We start from the raw sequence: 18815 nt of genomic DNA on the forward strand, positions 1-18815 counted from the left end.
TTCAAAGGTAATTTGCATGTTTGATTATTTCGTTTTCTGTTTCAAACTTAGAACGTCTCATGAACTACACTTCGGATTTTAGCCATCTACTCATTAAAGTTTCTCATACATTGGCTTGCTTATCAATCCCATTCTATCAAACTACAGCATCCGATCCACAAGTGAAGGTAGCCTTCGGAAGAAATTGAGGGCCGGTGACGGCATTCGGTCCCTGAATATTGGATGCCTAAGATAGTAGAATCCAAATGCCATAGCCACCATTTTTGAAGGAACCAAATACAAGATACACGCCACAACAAAGCATAATCCCACAAAGATCCCCGTGGCACGTGGATCCCGCCATGTCACCAATGCTTGCACACGCTCTCCTTGGGTGGCAAGATCTCCCAACACTGTCTGGACACGGGCCCCAAGCATTCGCAACTTATCATATCTAACACGTACCATTTCTTCAGGCCTCATACAAGGCATTGCATCGAACTCTTCATCAAGCTCATCACGGTCGATCGACTCTGTTAGTGAAATCTTTGTGTCAAAGTGAGGCAATGAAGCTTTTGAATGGAACCTGTAGTTCCATGCACCAATCGCAAAGACATAGAACGCAAGCGTGGGAACAATTAAATCAGGAAACCACACAAGCATCACAAACAATGCGTGTACTAGTAACGTCCCTGTTGAGTTCTTCCAAGAACGCGTGTCGTCTATCCATCTGAACACGTCGACTACTCCTGCGATCACATTGATGATCCTCAACCAATTCGCGCGCACCTTTCGCATGCTGAACATGTGCGAGTCAGCATCTAGCATATATGTAACAACCTCGTGTCTCAGTGGTGGCTCTGATCGCAATAAGTGGGCGGAAACTATCTTGACAGCTGTTGTCCTCAGTGCATCTTGTTGAACCATGCCAATCGGCTTCAAGTGGTGCATCATTGGCAACATGGGTTTTGAATACACGTGCAAGAAATCAAGAGTTGGAGCCAGACGTGCAAATCGAACAGCTAGTTCTATCTCTCCCATTTTCTTTAAACCGAACGGTGACAACAAAAATAGCGGGAAGATACTCCTGTACACCTTCCCGATCGCCAAGGTAGATACTCGAATCCGAACCTTTCCGACACGAGAATCGGGGCGGGCAGGCTCTTCAAACCCATTAGATCCAAACACTTCCCAACCATCAAATACTCCTAATGTCAACACCGTGGACGGATCATAGACCCTCCATGTGTACTGCTCGTTCCATTTCGGATCCAAACTATCCGTAATTGTACGAGTTCGGATCCATTTGTTACCATATTTAGCGACAGCATAAGCATCGGTAGACCCTTTACCATTAATTGATTTCATTGGTAACAAATTCTTGCATCCAATAATCCCTAGCTCCAGTGTTCCAATTGGAGGTTTCCAAAGCTGCCTTGCGGTTGGGCGATAATCGCTGCAAAAGTGGGCTCCTTCATCCATCACGTGATATCCACCGTCGAAACATAGCCTTAAGTGGACTCTACCTTTATAAACCCTCTTCTCCGCTGTCGGATCTTCTAAAGTGAACCATCTAGACGCCACGTTTCGATCGTCCACCCGTCTTTCTATCGACGCGAGCGGAACAGTTGCAGCACCGACTATCACATGCTGTTTCGATTGCCGGCTTTCTATCAAAAGAAATGTCAGATTGTTTTCGGTGAATGGTTCCGCTGCAATAAAGATTAAATCTTCATTCCATGTTAGTGTTCCATTACTACTAATCATTGATCTCGTTTTCTGGACTTGAAATCCCAATTGAACTTTGATCTGAAATGATGATTCTTTCAAAGGGATGATCGTCTCGATATTTTGTGCTTCGATTACACTCGACCTGAGGTACCACAACTTAGGCGACTGGTACACTTTCGATCTTGAACTTGGATTGCCGGCAGTGTCAGTCTTCCAAGCATCGGGGAACGACTCGTCGGCTTGTGTTCCGATCCAGGTGGCGAGCATTAAGTCTCCTCTGTGGGCTCCGCCTCCCTCGAGGCGATACCACTGCGGGGCCAACGAGCTATCTGGTGGGTCCCGCAAAGGGATTTCTCCCACGTCGAAGCAGATGCCACCCAAGAAATCGTGACCTGCCATGTCGTTGGATGATGTGGTGTTCAGCGGGTCCCACACGGAAATCTCAAGTATGGTGGAGGAATCAGGTGCGTCCCGGTTGAAAGCAAATGTTTGATCCCAATCGTAGAAATTTGTTTTCCGAGCGGGTTTGGAGATGACGTGGCAACCCGATGCGGTGATCTTCACCACCGGTCTTCCGGTGGTTGGCAGCGATCGGGCCTTCACCACTCGGACGAAAAGGTAATGCATTTTCTCGACCAAGTCGAACGAGGACCTTTCGAGTGATGGTGTGTCCGATCGATCGGAAGTAAAGCTGCTGACGGATGATGCTCGAGTGATTGGCTGTGGAGCGTTGATGTTGTTGACTCTGACCTGAGGAACAAATCCTGGCTCTACGGATGCCATCACCTGATCTGGATGTTGATCAACGGGTGGAGTAGGCTGTGGAGGTGGATCCACTGAATTGATGTCTTCTGGTGAAGCTCGGTTTTCAGCTTGTGGAATGGGATTTTCCGGAGACGGTGGTACTGTACTTTCTGTTGGTGGCGCAGGTGGTGGCTCCGATGGCGGCGCCGGTGGAGATTCAGTGGTTTCCGCTTCTGAAGGTGGTGGTGGTGGTGCTGCATCTGTCTCTGCAGGTGGTGATTTTTCGTCCGACGTAGCTGAAGTTTGATCGGGCTTAACCTCCTCAGGTGGAGGAGTTGGCGCCGCCGGAGGAGGTGGAGGGGGAGGAGGAGTCGCAATCTCGTCAACAAAGTAAATTCTCAATCCAATTTCCCCCTGAATCCAACTGAACCAATTCTTCTTCTCCAGGGGATAATAAATCAAGGCCTCCTCACCTTTCTTCACAAACTGCCTGGAACTCAGCTTCACCCTGCCCAGAAAATTATTCCTCGTCGTCGGCCCCAAAATTCGATCATGAAAGACATCGAGTTCCAGCATATCACCAAATACCTCGGAGGCTTTAACAACATTGAACTCAAGCGTTTCGTTCCACACAGGATTCAGGTCCCGAATCATGGCCCTCGTCTTCCTCCGCTGCCCATGAAAATCAAGAACCACGTAGGGACTTGAAGCTCCATGGCCATCTTTTGGAAGAAGGTTTCTTGCATCAACAACTTCAACCACAAGCTTCCGAACAACAGCCATTTATCAATTATTGATTAATCACTCTGAAAGTGTGATTATTGGGAAGAAATAATGCATTGAGATTATAGAGAAAATTTGGGAAGAATAATGCATTATAGACGAGGCAATTTTACAGTACTGGAGTTAACTTAACTTGCAAGAAGACTTTATGCCACTCGTAAAGTCTCCACTTTGGGAATTGTTTTCCTTAAAAGAATATATCTGCGACCAAATATCACTTCTCTTTATTTCTTTCAATATTTATGGGATGGGATTGGTTCATTTTGTAGATCAAATTAACATTGGATTCGTATTATAGAAGGAGATGTAAACAGCTAAAATCTTGAATACTAAAAAAAAAACAAAAAGAATTTGATGGTATATAGTGATTTACGGGATCAAGCTTTTCTTTGATTCAGATTCCCATTAACTTTTTCACTGGATGGAAAACTCATCTATAAATTAGCCATCCCAACAGTGAGTGGCATGCATTGCTTTTGACAGAGATGAGCAACCCTTTTCCACCGACTTAGACCAGAGACCATCTGCTTTTGACATCTTTTTGAAATAAATATATATAATGGACGTCGCATTTTGGACTGTCAAACCAAATACCCTAGATCATGTTTGGTTTCCTTTAAGTCTCACCAAATACTGTGATATTTGTAGATAAAATTACAATTTTTCTGTGTAATCTTGTCATTTTGTGATTTTGATCGGTAGTTTATGTTATCAAATTTCAGTTTTAGTCACGTATCTTTTCATTTTTGATAATTTAAATTTTTTTTCATTAAGGAGTGTTGATGTGATATTATATATGTCAACGTCCGTACATATCAACGTTGTATAGACGTCACATTAAGAAAAAAAAATCATTTTTTCATATGGATACAAAAAATCAATTTTCTCATATCTATATTATTTTTGCTATGAAGATGTTCATCCTAAAATAGAAGTGTAAATTAATTATTATGTTTTAAATATGTATCATATATATCCGACTAATAAATTTTTTAGTCCAGTTTAAACCGTTTATATATTGAAGTAATTTAGAGTTGATCGAATACTAATTTCAGTACACTTACGTACATATATGATATATTATCATATTATTTTGATCGAAAATATGCAAATCGTTTAATTTTATTGACTAATTTTTAATGATTATGGCATTTAATTAATATATATCTATATGTATATATGATAAAATAAACTATTTGCATAATATATATATATATATATATATATATATATATATATATATATATATATATATATATATATATATATATATATATATTATGCAAATAGTTTATTTTATTGACTAATTTTTAATGATTATGACATTTAAATACTCACAAACCAACTCGAATTATCTCTTTATATTCATATATATATATATATATATATATATATATATATATATATATATATATATTATGCAAATAGTTTATTTTATTGACTAATTTTTAATGATTATGACATTTAAATACTCACAAACCAACTCGAATTATCTCTTTATATTCATACGATAAATATTATTTGTGATTCAATGTTATACTCATCTTGATCACTCAATTATACTCTATTAATTTATTGTCCATTGTCGTACGCACGTGAAATCATCCGTTCGACCTTACAGATCACAACCCATTGTTTGTGTTTATAGTGTTCATTTTTTTAAAACAAAAAAAAAATTATATATCCGATAAATAAAAGGAAAAAAATTAAAGACGAAAACAAATGTTGATTCCATCCATGTTTATATTTTTAGGAAAAAATGTTTTTTGAGCTGGTTGTTTTTTTGCGACATTTGGTACTCTATATTATAAAATTTCAATTTAGTTCACTTTTCCATTTTTTGGACGACGGTTTTCCGAAAACGACGTTCTGTCCAATGGGGATTAGCGACGGCGTGGGAAAACGTCGCTAATATAACGACCATCGCTAAAGACCGTTCTATTTTAATGAATACGACAGTGTACGTTTTTATAGAACGTGTCGAGAAAAAGCGACAGGTTAATCTTATTGTCACCGTAACGCTAATGATAAGCGAACACCGGAGTTTTGAAAACCGAAAATTTTCGACTGTTTTACATATAATGATCTAAACTACGAAAACCCGTCGTTATTTTATATAAGGACCGGGTAAAAGACGCAGTCGCACTTAAAATGGCGTGGTTCTTTATAAACGACAGTTGACATAGTATCAACCGGTTAGGTGGCGTACTTACATGTTCCTAAAAAATGGATTGTAGGACGGTGTGTTTTTAAAAAAGAAAACGGTCGCCTATATAGAATAATGACAACGGTTTTTAATACAACCGTCGCTGAACGCTTCCTTTTTTAATGTTATTTAATGTATTGGTTTAAATTTAAAATTTTCGTTTTTTAAAAAGAAATTCGGATATTAAAATAAATTAAAATAATGTACTAAATATATAAAAACATATTATTATTAATATAAAATAATAATAATTTTAATTTCTTAAAAAATTTGAAATTGTTTTATTTAATTTAAAGTAAGAATAAGATGAATGAGTAGGACAGTGGGACCTACAAATAAAGAGTATGAATGTTAAAATGAATGTGAGAAAATAGATGTGTTAATGTAATGTGTATGTGGCATGTGGACCCTATGATTTTTTATGAGACGGTGAGTATTATAACAATAACGAATGTGAGTGCCCTAAGGTACCCAAATTCGACAACTTACCTGACGAAACTAGAAAACAAGAAAAATTATATGACGGATTTGACAATTTTCCCAAATAAATATTGTTTGAAGAAAATTTTATGTTTAATATTACAAGCTAAAATCTTATAAAATTAATTAATTATCTTATAATTTGTTGGATGAACGTATTTTTAAAGTTTCATTTTCATTTTCCAAGTTCTACCTAGTCAGAATTAATAATGTGGTCATTGAATTAAATCATGTAATGACATTTTTTTTCCTTTCAGCAACCAATATATTATATATGTATTGTCTAACAATATTTTTAATAAAATAAATTGTTACGTAATCATTTTTAATAACGATAAATTGAAATTAATGTAAATTATTTCATCAAATGATATTGATCAAATAATAAGATGGATTATTTAATTCGTATTGATAAATGTTGTAAAATTGACTTCAATGTTAATTTGACATAGATCGATATAACGATCTTAAATAATTAACTAATTTTTTTTAAAAAAATCTGGATCTTTTTTCCAATGAGATTATGATTAGTATGATCAACAAAGAGAATTTTTTTTTTTTCCATCTCTGTGCAAATTTGGCCAACTATGTCGTAAAATTATGAAAAATAATAATAGTGGATTAAAATTTATATTTGACAAAATAGGGAAATAAAATCACAAATATAAAAAAATGCTCATAAATCACAAAATCTATTGAACAACATTATATAAATATATTTCTCATCAATATATATATATATATATATTTTTTGTAAAACTCACATAATAGATGTACAATTTTAATATGTTTTATTACATCTAATAAGTGAATGTCAGCTCAACGATGAACATAGAGCTGTATATATTTATATATCTAAATTATTCAAAACATATATAAATGTGCTTCTTGGCCAAATATTATTATTACGTACAAAAACCCCTAAGAGTGCATAAATTAAATGAAAAACGTAGTTGCTCAGTAGAGATCTTGCACTTGTGTACTTTCTTAGCTTTGATAGTATACTGGAAAACCACATTTTTCTCATAAACTGAAATTTATTCGAAATGATCCAAACAATATATAGTTTTAAACTTTAACCAAAATACATATATCACGAGGAAAGAAAACTATATATGATATATATTCAGTTTCTTTAAATAAATTGAGATGATTGAATATTATATATTCATGCAGCTTAATTGTCACCTATATTTTCAAGTCGAATCCAAGGAAATAAAGCCCTCTTCGCTTCCCTATAAAGGGTGATCTCTTTTCTCTTTCTTGGGTTTCATGCTAATTTATAAGATTATTAATGATCCCTAATAAAATGTTTCTAATCCATTGGCTAAATTTGTTGGAAAAACCTATGAACCGCAGAATCCATCATACTAAATCATTAAATATTTGACTTAAATCTTAAGCGTAAGCATAATTCTGAATTCTTTAGAACGTATATTGATATTCCATATTTACGCACTATTTTCTTGAGAGATCCTTTAATTTTCTCTTCTAAATTATTTTCTTAATGGGGAAAGAGAATATGGAACGCGATACCTCGTGATCCGGGGACTGACCCATATATATATATATATATATATATATATATATATATATATATATATATATATTATTATATTTCTGTTTTAGTACATCGTAAAAACAAAAACTACAGTTATGTCTCTACACATTAAAGTCTCACAACATATTAGATAAATTAAAACTCAATAACCTGAAACCTTATTTGATCATTTATTTTGGACTTAGCTTAATAGTCAACCTCCACACATAATTATTCACATATAAACTCATATAAATAAAACCGATCCAACAAAATTCCGATCATATATAATCAAGAATTATTCAATCATCACTCAAAAATAAAAAAAGAAGAATATTGCACATAATCAAAAGCTAACCAGAACCCGATTTCTCCTACCGGATCGGATATAAACTCGAATGTAGTTTAATCACTTATCCCCTCCCGATGAAGAAGATTCAACTACCAGTAGTTCAGGGCAAGGATCAAGTCGATATATAGAAATATTGACAAGAATATACGAGGAATGCAACAATCTCAAAACCCTTAAACGAAATCATCATCACTAAAACATAACTCTAAACCAGAAAAGGGAAGTATATTTTACCTGTCCTAAGACGAAGAACAAAGTATATGCATGTTCGAGCGAGGAAATTGGAGAGTAAGGAATGAAGCCTGGTCCGAGATCATTCAGCGTACTCAATCATATATCACACATGAAGAGAAGTAAAGATCTTGGAGCAGTCTCCATTCCAAACACACCCTTTCCTTACTTCTCTCCCTTGTGCACGATTGAGCAATCAATGGATCGAGAAAATGAAGAAAACCCAACAAACAATTCAACTCCACAGCAGTCTTTCTACTTCTAGCTAGTATATATGATACAGTAACAGCTATGGCATTAATTATTATTATAAGGAACATGAGAGTCGGGGAGATTAGGGAGGAACAAAAGAAAATAATAAAGTACTAAACAGAATAATGAAGCAAGAATCATATATATAAAAAAGGAAATTAATGGGTGGGATGTTGAAGCACATGATAAGACAGGACATTTGATGCTTAGAATAATGAAAGGCTGATGGGGTTTTGGAGTTTTGGTCTTTGCCTTATTCTCTCGCTTTATATGGACTCTTTGTTTGTTTTCGCTTTTTCGCATGCTACTATACTCGAGTTATATGTTTGTTTTGTGGGTGGGGTATATCATGCTAAATTTTAATTTAATTTAATCTAATCAATCCAATAATCATTTTGTTTGGCTAGTTTCTGTAAATCAATTTTTTGAAAAAGATCTTGGTTAGTTTTGGTAGTTCGACTCGAGCTCGATTGGTTATTCTTTAATTTGAGATCAATATATGACGACAAACTTTAACATGTTCAAATGTCTGACATGCCTAAAAATTAATTAGTTCTATATATCAGTTTGTTCTCGATTGTCTTTCTAGTCAAATTTCTGTATTTATATGATTGTATGTAATGCATTTGATCATGAAAATGTATAGCTGATATTACATCTATCCAATCGAAAGAATCAAGTCAAGCATTTAGCTTTGATATATATATATACAAATATATGTCTCTAACCCTCGACTTTATATTGAGCTTCCACAATTCCACAACATTTCTAATCTCTCTGTCTATCTTTGTTCTCCTTTTTGGACTTCCATTGTTCTTTCACTTGCTCAAATCAAATCAAATCAAATCAAATCAAATCACATACACATTAATAAATACTTGTGCATCCACATTATATATCTTTAATTGGGCAGTGGAAAAGAGAAGTAATTCCGATATGCCATCTTTATTAACATGATTTTGACCAGTTATGTCTCCTACTTTTGCAATGGTACTGAATATGTTCTTCTGCGTTATTTCTTATGTATAGGTCGATTTTATCAGTGAACAAAATGACGTACAAGACAATACATTGTAGAAATAATTATTTTTGATCGTCCAAACGAATATAAATCGACGGGTCAGTTTCGAAAACCTTTTTTAGGAACAAGATTCAATCCGACCGTATGGTCACTGGCCGGCCGGTCGACCGACCGGTCATGTCGGATTTCTTGTCAAAATATTTTGAGCTGAGAAAATATTTATCTATCGCATCCGATGCATATAAATCGTGTTTTCTAGGTTTAGTGTCCCTTTATTCATCCGTGAAATTATTACTTTTTTTGAAATAATTATATTTGATCATTGTAAATCCTGCAGCAGTATTAGTGTTCCTAATTTATTCGTTGGTTAAAATTATCGAAAATCTAATTTACAAATATCCACGTATCTCATAGTTTTGCTTTTTTAAAAATTAATTATCGATTTTTTTAAAATATTTCTTATCTATATTTAGGGTGAGCCAATGCAGAATAGTTCGGTTTTTCTTAAAACCCGAACCTATCGATTTTGCCAAATAACAAACAAAACAAATCGTTAATTAAAACAAACAAAACAAACCAAACCTAGATTCTCAGTTTGATTGTCTGATTTTTTTTTCTCAAATGAATTATTTTGATTATCCTGTTATGCAATTGAACCCATGTATCTCAACGATGGTATAATATTGTCAACTTCGTATAATAATGTTCACTTTGAGCTTAAGCCATCATAAATTTAGTTTTGAACTTTATGCAAAAAACTCGCACTAATGAAGTTATATTTTCATCTTAATTACACATTATATTTCTCGTGTATTTCCAATATGTCAAAAATTTATTGGAAGATATCTTTTCATTTTATTTACTCCTATGATATTTCATGTGTATTTTCAGTGTATCATGGATTTATTCGGATCCCCGACTCCTTTGTTTGTAGGTGGCTCGATCTAAATCTGGCTTTTATATCACTTGTTGTGTAATGAAACTCACACAACTCTATAATGATATAATATTGTTCATTTCGAGTCTAAGTCATCATAGATTTGTTTTTGAACTTTATCTAAAAAATCTCAGAGATATTTTTCCATCTTATAAACTCATTATTTTCTTCACGTATTTTCAATACGGGACTTTGGTTGTATCCACACACTATCGATTCTATATTTATAAAAATAAACAACTAACAATGTAAGTACAAACATCGAAACATTTAATAACGTAATATATAATAAAATGACAATACACATTATTATAAATAAAAATTATAAATTCTTAAAATGAAATGCTAGTAAAGAAAAAGAAACAAATTTAAAATACAAATAAAATCGATTATAACAAGCTATAGTTCTCTTAAATTTTTCTAACAAAATATATTATATAATTTTTATATCTACAAGATCGATTAGGTTCAATATGATTTTTATTTATACAAACTTCAAACTAAAACACTTTTCTGATTCGGTCGATTTTAAAAACCGATCAATTTTTTTTATTCGGTTGATTTTAGAAAAGATCAATGTAATTGAAGTTTGTCCTGATTCAGTTTCCTGTTCACTCAAATTTCTAAAATTTATACCTTTTAATTTGTATAAAAGTATGACTAATTTATTTTTAGTCTGAATCAAAATTAGCAATTGTTATAAAATGATATTAAATAATAATAATCTGCCTACGTACCTGTTAAACATATGAAAGTATAAGTAAAATATTTTTAATTTTAACCATATTATATATTCTAGATATTATACCAATAAAACATTAATTATATTAAACAGTCTATGTATCATGTATGTAACTTCAAAAGGACAAATAAAAAAAAAAAAGAAAGAAAGAAACAGCCTATGTTGCCAGTACGGGGCCGGATGATTGAGGGATTGTTCAAGCTCTGTATTAATTTCAAAAATATCTATAAAAATCCCTCTAATTTTTTTTAACATCAAAATCAAATCATACAATATAATTATTATTTGTAGATCTAATCTTCACTCCAATGCCACGTGTGCTTGATCCACAAAAAACACACAATTTTATTTTAAAAAATCAAACGTTAAAAGAGGTCTGAGTAGATTATGTAGGAGCTACATGATAAAACTTGATAGAAAAATATCATTTCTGACAATTTAAGTTTCTAATTTGGAACCATAGGTCATGCAAGAAATGCATATTATACTGATAGATTATGGTCATGGTGAAGATGATTTAGAATAAAAAAAATTAAGAAACCATCTGTACAAGTAAATTTACAGAAGAATGATACCTAAACAAGGGAAGAAAAGAAGGAAAAAAAGTTACCCTGTCCTGCTATGACTGATTCTTTACGATCTTCACACTTCTGTAAAATCGCTTGAGGTCTTTCATAGCCTTTTCTTCGATCTGAATCGAACGAATATTAGAGGGTGTCTCAGTTTCTGGCTTGAACCAACGGTTCACGCCACTATTCTCCGATGGTGATCCCTGGCCTGTCATTACGGAAAAACCAGTAGCTCTAGTCTTTGGACTATGAGAAATGTTCTGTTGTTTTCCCTGCAAAAATCATTAGGTACTAGCACATGAAAATTGTTACAAGGAAGAATCTCGAAAAAAGGTTTCAGCAATCTTTGACAAGTTTAGAATTCAGGTTGGCCCGCAAGAAAATCATACAAGCATCACTCAACCATGCAAAGAAAATTCAAATAGAGAACTTGACGACAGAGAGGAAGCATACCTGCTGCAACTGGATATTTCTGAGAGAGGGACGGGAAAGAGAAGGTGGAGTACCAGATGCAGCCCAAGGAGGTGTATCTTTTTCGGCAGTAGACACCTGTGCTTTCTGAGGAGGGACCATAGGTATCGGAGAGGAAGGCACAAAAGAACTAAATTGAAGTTTCCCTTTTATAACAGTGCTATCAGAAAGCTCTTCTATCTGTTGCGTACGCTTAGTCTCATTAGTTTTGATCTGCTCATCCTGTATCTCATTAGTTTTGATCTGCTGCTCATCTTGTATCTCACGTAGCGAGGCTAGACCCTTTGAGATTTTAGCGCCACCCCATGCTGGCCCTTCACTTTTGGCAATCACAGGAGGAGGGGTGCTTTTTGGTGTGTCGTCAAGGGCACCACTCAAAAACATAGAGAGCCCGCCTCTTCGGCTTTTCTTCTTGGATGATGCAGATGTAGCAATCTTATCCTTGGCCCGGTCTCTAATTGCTTTCTTATCACTGGAAAGAAATTCCTTGGAGTCTTGGCTTAGCATGGCACTTTCAGAATCTACATCTTTCTCCTATAGGTTGAAAACTAATATATTTTAAAACAAATTTGAAGAACAATTAAGTTTGATAAAGAAACAGTGACCTCGTGAGACCGTTTTAACACTAGACTAAAAAATAAAGTATACTATATTGGCAATGAGCTCAACATTAATGAAATCTTGTGAAACTAGTAGTTTCCGAAAGTCGGAATTTTTAAAATTTAGTTGCCCAGAAGCCCTTTTACCCATTTCACCACATATAAATCTTAACCCAAGATCACTTTTGTGAATAAATGTTCATTAGAGCCACTGACACCAAAATGATGATGAAGTTTGTAAAAAAATACTTGTACGCACCCCATTGGCATCTTGTGGAGCCTCAACATCCAAGAAATCTATTTCAAGGCCTGAGTTGAGATTGTTTACGGCGTTGCTAGCCTCTTCTTCCTTCTGTGATGTCTTGTGCTTGTTCTTTCTTCTTTGCTTTCTCGATACCTCCCCTCTCTTACTTCCTTTTTCATCAATAGAAATAGATGAACAATCATTCGACTGCACTGTTTCGATTGGTTCACCAAGCTCGGCAAGGGAACTTTCCAAAGCTGACCTCTTCAGAAGCTTTGCTATCTGCTGGTCATCGAGAAGGTGACCCTTGGATTGCTTCTCTTCTAGCAGCTCAATCTGCTGCAGCTTTTTCCTCAAAGCTCTTATTTGTTTGGGGATGCCGTCTTTTGCGTCATCAAAGGCATGCAGAAAGCCTTCTGATCTGTGAGCTCCATCTTTCATGAAAGACAGCGATCTCTTTGCACCATCATCACGTGTACGAAAAACTCCGCTCTCACGATCCTCTTCTTCACAGTCTAAAATGGCTGGAAACGTAGCAGTCGGGGTAGGAAGCCGGCGATAACTCCAAGTTTCTGATGACTTAATATCTAAAAGTTTCTCAAGATCTACTAAAACATCTAATGAAGTGCTTACAAAAGATTGTGCTGACAAGGTAAGAATGTAATCAAGGTTGCGAATTGCAATTTCCTGCAGTAAGTTTTGCACGTGTTAAATAAATAAGAAGAATTTAAGAATCATTAGCCAACCAAAACAATTTCTACAGCAGACAAATAAGATAGGCAATTCAGTGAAGAATCACATGATCCTTTTTATAGGGACGACATTCAACACATTATCTAGAGGTGTTGCACGCATTCATCATTTGATACCCAATTATATTAGTGGTAAGGCTGTAACAGTGATACAAAAATTATTCTTAAGACAAAACTGAGACTGCAGCCATAGACAACTTCAAGTAAAGCCTGTGGTCTCGAGTAAAGTACCACATAAAAAAAAAAAAACTACCAGTTTTACTGAAACAAAAAAGACTGAAAAAAAATGTCATTTTATCAAGGGACATGAACAGTAAATAAGGTTTGAAAACATGCCTGACAATATTTCCGAAGATCATTTGCTTCAAGTGAATCTGCAATTTCTAGGAGTTGTATAGCATTTCGAGGCTCCACCAAATGTTCTGCTGCCATTTTCTCACAAAGACTTTTCAACGTAGGAACACCTCTTTTCTCAGAGAAGTTTCTATGATCTGTCAGGCCTGTGCTCACAGAATCCTTCTGGACATTTGAGCATATGTCCTCGAACTCTAAATCATCAAACATGAAATTTTCACACAATTCATGAGATTCATCCTTGACCTTTAGCTCCTCTGCGCTGTCAGCAGTACTAGGAGGATAGCCTGGATGATAGAGTGAGTTAATTAACAACAAATGTGTCTCTCCAACCGAAACTTTAGTTGCCTTTTTCACCCCATGCATTCGAGTTGGAGCGGGTGGTTCATCTTTTGCCTTCTTACTATCCCACATATAAACATCACCAGTAATGGTAACAGCAGCAGTCCAGTATTTCCCAGAAGAAACACTGACAATACTTTTCCCACATAGTGAATGAAGCTATGCAATAAAAAATTATTAAAAAAAACCATCAAGTACCTCATTTATAGGAGAAAATCCAATAACACAAACACACACGCATATATAAACAAAAACCTGCTGGCAACGAAGGTCGGGATCAGATGATTTCCAATAAAACAAAGCACCATCATCTGTTAGAGCTACACTGTGTGCCACTCCAGCAGATATGGCAACCACATTGAGGCGTTCCTTGCGATGGAATTTAAGTATGGTATTTCCAACTTTTTTTATACTTCTAGCAATGACTACACGTCTTGGAGTGACAAGTCGATGTCCCCAAGTGAACACCTGCCAACCATCAAAGATGAGCCAAATTATTAAAACGTCTCCCTTTGAGGAAAAATTCATATTTCCTAGAGACTTAGTGAAGTAGTTAAATCACATTTTCATACCTCTCCATCAGATCCTAAGGCAATAGAATGATACTTGGCTGCAGCAACACGACTAAAAGATTTTCCTTTTAAGTACTCAACCACCCTGGGAGTGTAATTTGATGCTGAGTTAGAGGTGCCATAACCAAGCTGGCCCTCTTTATTGCAACCCCATGTATAAATTTCACCAGCCTCCGAAACTACGACAGTGTGTTTGTTAGCAGCTGCAACAGCAACTATTCGTGCCTTCAAAGAACTTACCCTTCGAGGTGTGGGCTGGGTGTCAACAGAAGTATAGCCAAGTTGTCCCTCTGAAAATTTTCATAGGAATAAGTCAAATCTGTAAAACAAGATGAATGGTGATGATTATAAAAGCTAATCGCTCATGTTATACCCCAACCCCCAGTAACTCTGCTCTCTATCTAAAATAAACTGAAAATCCATGTGGTTACAACTTGTCTATTTTCAATCCAGCCTCTCCTAAAGAGAAAAACACAAATATTTTGAATTAAAACACAAGGACACCAAGATCACGACATCCATGGATTAATTTACCTCTATTAGAACCCCAAGTAAATACTTCTCCACCCTCTGTAGCAACAACATTATGATGCTTAGCTGCAGCAATAGCCTGGACCCGACGTGTGCCTAAACCTGAAGTCACTTGACGAGGAGTGATAACTGCAGCTTGCCCACTGCAAAATGACGTACAGTTAATCTCGTAGAAATTTCAAGAAACATTCATTTCAATCCTCCCCACAGTTCAGTTAAACCAAGAGAAGAAAAGAAACTCAGGTGTTTGTTAGGATCATGAAAAGAAAACATCATAGATGTAATCCCCGAAGTTCTTTTTCTATATAAGAAATCACGAAATACAACAATAAATATAGAATTGAAAGAAACACTAACCCCACAGTTCTTAATGACAAGAAGTATCAAATATTGACATAACGGAAGCAAAATCCAATAGGATAAATAAGAGTAATCATACAAAATATTTTCAGATATCTCAGCAGCACACAAGGGTTTACCAAGTTCTCCATGATAATTAAAATTTTTAGTAGAAGAGCGGCAACGCCACGCTGATTTCCACCTACCTGTGTATGTCAAAGTCAGGATGGCCAAGTCGGCCACCCCTTCCAAATCCCCAGGTGTAGACTTCCCCACAGGAGCTGACTGCGACGCTGTGAAATTTTGCTGCAGAAATCAATTTGATGAATGACTCATGAAGTGAATCAACTTTGCATGGCAATTTCTGAATGTGTGCATTTCCAGTTCCAAGTTGATAATTAACACCACTGCCCCAGCTGAAAACCTCAGTAGCAACTGAAAAAGTAGAATAAGTCATCCTAAGTGATGATCAAAACAAACTAAGAATTTCATTTTTTTCAATTTACATACTTGAATTGTTCTCACTCCCAACAGCCTGAATTACAGGCCCAGATAGGAGATCAACAGGTATCCGGGATTTTGAGTCCTCCAATGTAAAAGAGGCACCAAATTGAAGGAGAACGCATGCAACTGCTAGATGGCCAAAATGTAAAGCTCTGTGAAGGCTACTCCACCCTGATTCCCCGTCCTGACTAGGGACCACTCTCATTTTAGATAATAGTAACAATCCAACTCCACAAGTAAATGATCATTAAAAGAAACACAGTTCCCATTTATTGAATTATAATGATTGCCCACTGCTGACAAGCTAATGGACTACACAAGGAAGTGAATTAATTTGAGAAAACATTAAATCGTTGAACTAATCTTCCTCATTTTGATTGTTATAAAGCTCTTTATTTTTGACAACAGGGAACTACAATTTCATTCTCCTTGCTCCAATCTATATAGATGTGCCTTCATAATTGAATCTATCCTGATTATCCAGTGCCTCGACTCAAGGCGATTACGGAATGAAAAAGAAAAACAAATAAATACTTAGAAGATTAGAGAAAAAAGACCTGCTCATGTTGACTGAGATAAAAAAAAACCCACAACTCCATATGACGCATCTAAAAATAACTTGGCGTGCACCGGACTTTAAAGTGAGTAGAATAGAAAATAATATAATATCGGAATGAAAAATGTACCCTAGCATTAGGGTCTGCACCAGCTTCAAGCAGCCTTCTAACTATAGGTATGTGATTCCTCCAAGTTGCAATATGAAGAGGTGTGAGACCAAATGAGTTCCTTGCATTTACATTTCCACCATTTTTCTTCAGCAAGGACAAAGCCAAATCTAAATCAGAGACGGAACCTTCTCGAGCAACAAGCAAAAGATCCTTGAAAAATGAATTTTTTCGAGAAGCATGTGTGGTCTGCTTCTGGCATGGAGACACAACCAAATCCTCCATGGAAATATATTATTAAATAAGGACCTGTAATTTGATCAACAGCCAATACTCGTCGCCCTTTAAAAAAAAAATAAACCACTGTCAAGAAGTTGTCTTCCAAGTTTTGTAGAGAAATTAAATCAAATTGAACATTGACAAGAAATATAATGCATCAAGCAAAGCCCGTCCAGAAGACAAGATTGAGGGTCACAACCTCGAATACCAGCCCTAAACAAATATTTTTAATGAACCCCCGAAGAAGACTGCGAATGCAACACTTCAGTCATAAAATTAAGCTTATTTACGTATACAGAAGTAGCAATGACAAGCGTTTGAACATCAATGAAATAATTTGTTAACCTTTGTCTGTACAAAAAGAAATTCGTCTTTGTTATTACAAAACAAAATATTTGGGCTTTATTATCGTTTACTGTTTAAGCAGAATCCGGGTGAGGCCAAAAAACAAAAACAATATTAAATCAAACGGGATCAGATCACAAAGTCGACACTTAAACAATGTACGTGAGCACATCAGATAGATATCCAGAAGGAAGGACGACCCTTGAATACAACAGTTCAAAAAAAAATAAACCTTGGCTACCGTTGTCCTTATTTTTTGGATTTAAAATCACAATCCGATAAAAATGACCCTAATTATTCCTAGTAAAACGACGAAATCTTAAAACCCAATTGACTAACCTCTGCGTTTAAGACGATCTAAACATCAAACTCCATGCGTTGATCAAAATTCCAAAAATAAAACCCAAAAAACTCCACTCAATTTCAACTAATTGAAACCGCCACAGAGGTCCCCCAGTCCAAAACCACCATCATAAAACGATAGCTTGAGAATTACGAAAACAAAACAAAAATCTTTACATCCCAACAAAACAAGCATGCCAAAGAAAACCAATAATTGAATGATAATGTAAAGGATTCACCTTGGATTTACGGGACAAATCAATCACCCATAAAGAACTAATCCATTTGCAGAAGACAGAGAAATGGCTTCAAAACCCAGCGAACTCCGATTAAGTAAACGTATATATACAAATCAAAGACGACGTAAGAATTCACATTTGTGACCATTCACTTCATGATTTTTATACTGCAAACCCAACAAAAAAAACCAGAAAATAGGGAAGAAAGAATATACCCCAAAAAACCCAAAAAGATGCAAAATGGGAAGGGTGGGGTAGTTGAAAAAAAACAAGTGCGTGGAGTTATAAGACAGCTTGGTCAAATCTCGTGATTTTTCGGGAGACCAAAATGCCCCCGGATTCTGTTGGAATTGACACGCGAGAGAGACGGGTCGGGTCGGAGCGGCCACGGTTTCTCTCTTCTGTCCGAGTGTCCCTCGTGTGGAAGGACAACTGTGGCAACTTGGTTTATCGACACGTGAAATATTATATTAATTAATATTTTTAGTATTTTAAAATTTTGTCCTCTTTATAAATAGTTTTTATAAAAAAAAAATCGAAGCAGTTTTCTTTCTAATTTTTTCTAATAAAATCTGCATCAACCAAATTGTAAATTAATTAAAAATAAAGATTGCATTTGCAATTTTGTAGTATCATTAGAAAAATGACTTCACCGAATGTTAGATTTTTA

At 35.3% G+C, this 18815-nt stretch overlaps 2 protein-coding genes across 3 annotated transcripts; both read right to left on the reverse strand.

The window, feature by feature from the left end:
- Window positions 1-3744, reverse strand: LOC140842664 (multiple C2 domain and transmembrane region protein 16). Its single transcript, XM_073210717.1, has one exon. It carries the CDS (start codon window positions 3235-3237, stop codon window positions 142-144), a length of 3096 nt encoding a protein of 1031 aa, XP_073066818.1. The 5' UTR covers window positions 3238-3744; the 3' UTR covers window positions 1-141.
- A 7758-nt stretch (window positions 3745-11502) lies between these two features.
- Window positions 11503-18405, reverse strand: LOC140842665 (uncharacterized). 2 transcript variants are annotated; one of them, XM_073210718.1, is made up of 11 exons: window positions 18146-18405; window positions 16962-17282; window positions 16282-16459; window positions 15978-16206; window positions 15436-15575; window positions 14902-15191; window positions 14585-14797; window positions 13970-14488; window positions 12897-13568; window positions 12021-12572; window positions 11503-11839 (listed from the first exon to the last, which is right to left on the reverse strand). In XM_073210718.1, exons 2-11 carry the CDS (start codon window positions 17223-17225, stop codon window positions 11618-11620), a joined length of 3279 nt encoding a protein of 1092 aa, XP_073066819.1. In that variant the 5' UTR covers window positions 17226-17282; window positions 18146-18405; the 3' UTR covers window positions 11503-11617. The 2 variants fall into 2 exon arrangements, with proteins under 2 accessions (XP_073066819.1, XP_073066820.1); XM_073210719.1 differs by lacking the exon at window positions 18146-18405 and having other exon boundaries at window positions 16282-16463; window positions 16962-17101.
- Window positions 18406-18815: the final 410 nt, after the last annotated feature.

This window comes from Primulina eburnea, chromosome 10 (assembly GCF_022965805.1).
Source record: "Primulina eburnea isolate SZY01 chromosome 10, ASM2296580v1, whole genome shotgun sequence".
Lineage (NCBI taxonomy): Eukaryota > Viridiplantae > Streptophyta > Magnoliopsida > Lamiales > Gesneriaceae > Primulina > Primulina eburnea.

Bases quoted from the DNA above. Each gene is read 5' to 3' on its own strand.
- LOC140842664 (XM_073210717.1), bottom strand. From the start codon at position 3,237: ATGGCTGTTGTTCGGAAGCTTGTGGTTGAAGTTGTTGATGCAAGAAAC.
- LOC140842665 (XM_073210718.1), bottom strand. From the start codon at position 17,225: ATGGAGGATTTGGTTGTGTCTCCATGCCAGAAGCAGACCACACATGCT. The intron at 14,489-14,584 runs GTTTTTGTTTAT...TTTATTGCATAG, and splicing joins CCGACCTTCGTTGCCAGCAG to CTTCATTCACTATGTGGGAA. The intron at 12,573-12,896 runs GTGCGTACAAGT...TTCAACCTATAG, and splicing joins CTCCACAAGATGCCAATGGG to GAGAAAGATGTAGATTCTGA.